At 33.2% G+C, this 7,469-nt stretch overlaps 1 protein-coding gene across 1 annotated transcript; it reads left to right on the forward strand.

Moving 5' to 3' along the window:
* The first annotated feature begins 321 nt into the window (after positions 1–321).
* Positions 322–2,053, forward strand: LOC137837161 (BAG family molecular chaperone regulator 2). The gene is made up of 2 exons (XM_068646050.1): positions 322–759; positions 1,600–2,053. The coding sequence occupies exons 1-2, from the start codon at positions 507–509 to the stop codon at positions 1,824–1,826; spliced, it is 480 nt and encodes a 159-aa protein (XP_068502151.1). The 5' UTR covers positions 322–506; the 3' UTR covers positions 1,827–2,053.
* Positions 2,054–7,469: the final 5,416 nt, after the last annotated feature.

Genomic DNA, 7,469 nt, shown 5'->3' on the forward strand with positions numbered 1-7,469 from the left:
GAAGTTAATGATTCTTTTAAGACATTTAATGATCTAACTCATTGGAATTATGGTTTTGAATAAAAAGAATTTATGGAGTGATTAGGTAACTCTTTGCAATTCTTTATTAAGAGGTGTGGTTAGAGGTATAACACTTATGATGAGGACTTGTTCAGTATTAATTAAGGCATTGAATGCTTTTGAACCAAGAAGAGAAGAAAAGCAACCTAATTGAAAGCCATTGATTTTGCCCCTCCAATCAAGCAATTAAATGAATTTGTTAGTGAGTCCCCCCATGTGCCCTAGAAAAGACAATTTGCCCATATTGTCCTATGTCTCCCCATGTGTTCCCTCAACTCTTGCTTTTTTCAAACACTAGGGCGGCTTCTATTTTATTCATGCTCTCTCTTTGTGTCTTTCCACACTCTCCTCCATTATATAAGTGCCTAACCCCATCACCTTCTCTTTGCTCCTTCTTCACCTTCCAATAAACACAACACAAAAGAAAAGAACAAAGAGAGAGAAGTATGATCAAGTTGAGGTCAAAGAGGTTTTCAAGAAGCAGCTCCAAGCTTGGCAATGGCAGTAGCAAAGGAGGAGCATCTTCCCCAGAAAAGGATGCCAAAAACATTGGTGAAATCAAGTGGGAGCTTAGGCCTGGTGGCATGCTTGTTCAGAAGAGGGAGAGTAGCCAAAGTGATGGTGAGGGAGTGATTGCTGTTAGAGTCTCCACTGTGTCACAGTGGCATGACATTTCCATTGATGCAACTTCAACTTTTGGTAATGCTCTTGTAAAGAAACCTAGTTTTGCTTACAAACCCTTTTTTTCTTATCAATTTCATGATCATATATACCCCATATGTTTTTTTTTGAGAGTGTACTCCAAATTTTTATTCTTGGGTTAAAGGGTGTTTTTAATAGTTAAAAAAAATCAAATTTTTGGTTTGTTTTGTTCACTTTAAAATCATTTTATCTTTTTTGGGTATTTCTCTTTAAAGTATTTGAACTTTAACCCTTACATTAGCATTTTTTTCTCGTTCAATCAAAGGTTGAAATTTTTGGGTTAAAGGGTGTTTTTAGTAGTTAAAAAAAATCAAATTTTTAGTTTGTTTTGTTGACTTTAAAATCATTATCTTTTTTGGGTATTTCTCTTTAAAGTATTTGAACTTTAAACCTTGCATTAGTATTTTTTTTCTCGTTCAATCAAAGGTTGAAAATTTTGGGTTAAAGGGTGTTTTTAGTAGTTAAAAAAAATCAAATTTTTGGTTTGTTTTGTTGACTTTAAAATCATTAGTTTTTTTGGGTATTTCTCTTTAGAATATTTGAACTTTAGCATTTTTTTTCCTTAATCAAAGGTTAATGTCGGAATATTTTAAAGAAATAGTGGCTGAAGATAATATTTTAAAAGCTGGAGATAAAAACTAATTCATTTGGATGGTGATGCTAGGTGTCTTTGTCTGATTTAATGATTTAAAACGACAGAAATATTGAAATCATTGATGAGATAAGATACTCAGAAAATATATACAAGAAATTATTAATTTCTTAAAAATAAAATAGAACATAGATATATTTTTCAAGTGTGTGTTTTACTAATATGTGAATGAATATGAGTTGCAGGTAAATTGAAACTGGTTTTGTCACTGGTGACAAATTTGGATCCTAGAGAGCAGAGGCTTCTTTTCAAGGGCAAAGAGAGAGAAGACAATGAATTCCTTCACATGGTTGGGGTAAGGGACAAGGACAAGGTCCTAATGCTTGAGGATCCTGCAACAAAGGAGATGAAGCTTCTTGGCATGGCAAGAGGCCAACCCATTAACAATACTTGTTGTACCATCACTGTATGACCCTTGAATATTCATCAAACTTCATGTTAACTAGCACTAACCAGAAAAAAGAAAAAGAAAAAAAAAAGTGAAAGTAAAGTTGAATGTAAAATGATGGGTCTTTCTTCACTTTTGTTTGTCTTAGAATAGAAACTTAATTATGTACTATGTGGTGGGTAGAACCTCCCTTGATTTTAAAAATGTACATGATGATGCAATGCCATGTCATTTTTCAGAGTTTGCTTTTATTATTGAAGTGTTTTTTTTCTTCGAAAAACGAATGAATAAATAACAGTTATTTTAGGGATATCTCAACCCTTACACAAAATATCTGTACGAGAATTTAATCTTCTAGATTTTTAACAAAAACTTAAAAATCTACCAGTAGACACAATTATCTCCTAGAAACATTAACTAACCTCATATAAATTAAAGATTCAAGATATCAATCTGAGTATGAAAAACTTACACCGTGCGCTTTACTCAATCCAAGACCAAGTCTTCATTTGTGCCACAGTGAAAATTTCAATGTGATTTACCATGTCTCGTCTAAAAAAATCCTCTTGTTCCCTATGTGAAGTGTTGTTAATTCGTTGTACAATTTTTTGTTCTTATTTTTTTTTCTTGTGATGGTTTTGGTTTGTGTCCTTTGTTCAATTATACAAACCCATGCGTGCACGCCCACAACAAAAAAGATTAGGGTGGAAGCGTGGACTCATAGGTTATAAAGTTCAAGCTGTTTGGGTCAAAGATGGTATTCAGATCAAGGGTCTACACTTTATTTGTTAAAAAGTTAAAAAAAAAATGTGTTAATTTCAAATCATAAATAACTGTTTCATGTCATTGAAAGCTGACATAAGTAGTGAGTTATTATTTTCTAAAATTAAGTGATACAAATTTGAATAATATGAATTTTAAGTGCCATTAACCTTAAATAAATTATTAATTGAACATTAAATGTTATCATTATTATATTTTTAATATTATTAGATGGAATTCCTTATTAATATATAAAGTTAATAAAGAAATTTGTAGTTTTTAATAAAATTTGAAAAATAAAAAAAGGGTGTTATCAGCTTTTTAATTCTTTAGTCAACCCAAATGTGAAAGTCCTAACTATAGGAAAAAGAGAAGAGGTTAATTATACTAAAAACTTATGTTCAATTTATAATTTGAATTCCTTTTATTTCTTCATCGTGATTTTAATCTCCTCTTTTCTCACAATTTCAGGCCTGAGATTTACAAAATTCATAATTTTGGTCCAACTTTAAATTCTACAAATGTTTTATTTCTTTAATTGAGACGTAGATCTAACATATCTATTTAAAAATAAATTAGTCATTAAAATATAAAAAAGGATGTGAAATTAAATGGCTATATGTTCGATAAAAACTTGTTGTAAAAATTAAAAGTTGGTAGCCCGTATGTTAGTTTATCAAACATATTAGTATATTAAAGATAATTCTGAAATAGTAAAATAAATATTTTAAATGATATAATAGTTAAAATAATTTATAATATAGAAGTGTATAAATAATTCTAATAATAATAACGATTAAAATAATCTTATTTTCTATCCTTGTTAATATTTTATGGAGTAAGAAAACAAAGCATTTCAATAAATTTTTACCCATATAAAAAATAAAAATAATAAAATCATACATTTAAAAAAAAAACTTAATATATTTTATAACAAAATAGGAATAAATGTAAAGTTTGAAGCTAGGTTTAAAGAATGCTACTAAAAAAGTATTATTTATCAAACACTAATAATTGTTGTAAAACAAAGTAGATATTGCAAAATATCTTAAAAACAATTGTGAACCCACGTGCCTATAGTTGCGGAAGATTTTGGAGGAAGTTGATTGAAGATGTCAAATGCTGTTATGAGTGCAACAAGAAAATAAATTAGGTGCAACAGCAAATTGAAATCAGCTATGGAGATGGAAAATATCTTTGCTTCCTATCCCTATATAAAGAGGGGTTCCATCCTCTCCAAATGCATCATCTCTCTCATTCACTCTCTTCATCTTCTTCACCCACCGTGAAACCTCTTTTCTTCTCTCTTTTTCCACTTTCTCTCTCCTCACTTACTTTATTATATTTTTAAGTTTTATATTGGGTTCCATTGGGTATTACTCTTTTAAAGAGTAACTTGCTAGTTCTGATCCTCGGAAATATCCGGGAAGTTCCTGTTGTATCCTGGGGGACTTACGCAATACACCGCGGATAAGTCCTTACGGACAGTGATTACTCACGCCTCGGGAAACCTTTTATTTTGTGTTCGTTTTAAAGCCAAATACTTCAACAATCGTAAGGACTTATGGCTGAAAATCCGAACAACAACGACAACACTGCTCCGGAAACATCAAATGTTGTTTCCGCAACGCAAACCATTTTTGCGAAACCTTTTCCGGACGTCTCCAAAATTGAAGTCTTCACCGGTCAGAACTTCCGACGTTGGCAAGAACGCGTGTCCACCCTATTGGACATGTACGGAGTTGCTCATGCACTTACAACTGCCAAGCCCGACTCAATCACGGCTGCGAAACAAGTTGACGACTGGATCCATGCGAATAAGGTATGCCGTCACACTTTACTCAGTGTGTTATCTAACGATTTGTTCGATGTTTATGCTTCTTATAAGAATGCGAAAGATATTTGGGATTCTCTTATCCTCAAATATACTGCCGAAGACATCGTCAGACAAAGGTTCGTAATTGCAAAATACTACCGTTGGGAGATGATCGAAGGCAAAGACATCAAAATCCAAATAAACGAATATCACAAGCTGATTGAAGATATCAAAACTGAAAGCATAAAATTGCCAGATGAATTCGTGTCCGAACTCTTGATCGAAAAGCTTCCGCAGTCTTGGACGGATTACAAACAACAACTGAAGCACAGACAGAAACAGATGTCTCTATCAGATTTGATCACCCACATCATCATTGAAGACACAAACAGGAAGGAGTGCGCTGCTGCAAAGGCCAAAGCTTTGTCTGCCAAAGCAAACGTGATAGAAGACAAACCAGCTCCAAAAAGGTACGAGAAAAAATTTGATCACAAAAAGAAACCTAATAACAAATTCTCTCGTCCCAGTGGAACTAACCCCACTTTCAAGAAAAAAGGTAATTGCTTTGTCTGTGGAAAGCCAGGCCATCATGCACCTCAGTGCAGACATAGGGCTAAAAACGACTATCCTCCTAAGGCAAATCTAGCCGAAGGGGAAGATACTATTGTGGCAGTCGTTTCACAAGTAAACCTTGTGACAAATGTGAGCAAATGGGTGGTAGACTCTGGGGCTACCAGACACATCTGTGCAAACAGAAATGTGTTCACCTCCTACACAAGTGTGGGGGATGGAGAAGAACAAGTATATCTCGGTGACTCCAGGACAACTCCTGTCCTAGGAAAAGGAAAAGTTCTTCTGAAGCTCACATCTGGTAAAACTCTAGCTTTGAATGATGTGCTACATGTGCCATCAATTAGAGTTAATTTGGTCTCTGTGGCATTACTAAGCAAAGTTGGGGTTAAAGTGTCATTTGAATCTGACAAGATTGTTATGACAAAAAACAATGTTTTTGTGGGAAAGGGATATTGTGATCAAGGCCTTTTTGTATTAAACATTTCTGAAATTATGAATGAATCTAAATCTTCTGCTTATATAGTTGACTCGTATGATATATGGCATGCTAGATTAGGACATGTGAATTCTTCGTATGTTATAAAATTGCAACGACTAGGATTAATCAACATGCATGACAAACAAAGTAGTAAATGTGATGTATGCGTAGAATCTAAAATAACGAAGAAAACATGTCACTATGTAGAACGTCAAACTGAAATTCTTGGTTTAATTCATACCGACCTTGCTGATTTAAAACAAACCATGTCTAGAGGTGGTAAAAATTATTTTGTAACCTTTATAGATGATTTTTCTAGATACACCAAAGTGTATTTAATTAAACATAAGGATGAAGCCTTTGATATGTTTTTAACTTATAAAGCGGAAGTAGAAAATCAACTTAATAAGAAAATTAAGAGAATTAGATCAGATAGAGGTGGTGAATATGTTTTATTTAATGACTATTGTGTAAAAGAAGGTATTATTCATGAAGTAACCCCACCATATTCACCTGAGTCTAATGGAGTAGCTGAAAGGAAAAATAGGACTCTTAAAGAAATGATGAATGCCATGCTTATTAGTTATAATGCTCTTGATAATTTATGGGGTGAATCTCTGCTTACTGCGTGTTTTTTACAAAATAGGATACCACATAGGAAAACTGGTAAAACACCCTATGAGTTGTGGAAAGGTTATCAACCTAATTTGAAATACCTAAGAGTGTGGGGGAGTTTGGCTAAAGTGATGTTACCTGATCCTAAGAAAAGGAAAATAGGCTCTAAAACATCTGATTGTATGTTCTTAGGATATGCAGAACATAGTGCTGCCTATAGGTTTCTAGTTCTTAATAGTGACATAATTGAACGCAACACTATAGTAGAGACAAAAAACGTTGAGTTCTTTGAACACATCTTTCCGCTAAAGAGTAGTGGTACATCTGAACAACCTATAGATAGTGTTAGTGATACCTTGAGTGAGGATGTTAGAAGAAGTAAAAGACAGAGAAAGGAAACATCTTTTGGAAATGACTTTTATACTTATCTAGTTGAGAATGATCCAATAAGTTTTGTAGAAGCTACTAGTGCTCCTGATGCTAAACATTGGGATAAGGCCATTAAAACAGAGCTTGAATCAATTAAGAAAAATAATACGTGGACCTTAGTAGATCTGCCTAAAGGAGCAAAACCCATTGGTTGTAAGTGGATCTTTAAGAAGAAGTATCATCCTGATGGATCCATAGAGAAATATAAGGCAAGATTAGTTGCTAAAGGGTTTACTCAAAAACATAACATAGATTACTTTGATACTTTTGCACCTGTTACTAGGATTTCCTCTATTCGTGTATTGCTAGCCTTAGCATCTATCCATAAATTAGTAATTCACCAAATGGATGTTAAAACAGCTTTTCTGAATGGTGAATTAGAAGAGGAAATTTATATGACTCAACCTGAAGGTTGTGTAGTCCTAGGTCAAAAGGAAAAAGTATGCAAACTTTTAAAATCTTTGTATGGTTTGAAACAAGCACCAAAACAATGGCATGAAAAACTTGATAATTTTTTACTTTGTGAAGGTTTTTCTACCAATGATGCTGATAAATGTGTGTATTCTAGATCTGAGAATGGTGAATATGTCATTATATGTTTGTATGTGGATGACATGCTAATTTTTGGTACATGCAATGATATAGTTTTTAAAACAAAATTGTTTCTTGGATCTAAGTTTGAGATGAAAGACATGGGTGAAGCAAGTGTGATTCTAGGAGTTAAAATCATAAGGAAGGGAGATAGTATATTACTATCCCAAGAAAAATACACTGAGAAACTTCTAAAGAAGTTTGGTTACTATGACTTTAAGTCAGTGAGTACCCCTTATGATGCTAACTCTAAATTAAAGAAGAACAGAGGAGAATCTATTTCTCAAACTCAGTATGCCCAGATAATTGGGAGCTTATTGCATTTAATGAGCTTTTCTAGACCAGATATTGCTTATGCAGTAGGTAGATTGAGTAGATACACTCAATGTCCTAGTCAGGATCA

The sequence above is a fragment of the Phaseolus vulgaris genome, chromosome 4 (genome assembly GCF_051622355.1).
Source record: "Phaseolus vulgaris cultivar YP4 chromosome 4, ASM5162235v1, whole genome shotgun sequence".
NCBI lineage: Eukaryota > Viridiplantae > Streptophyta > Magnoliopsida > Fabales > Fabaceae > Phaseolus > Phaseolus vulgaris.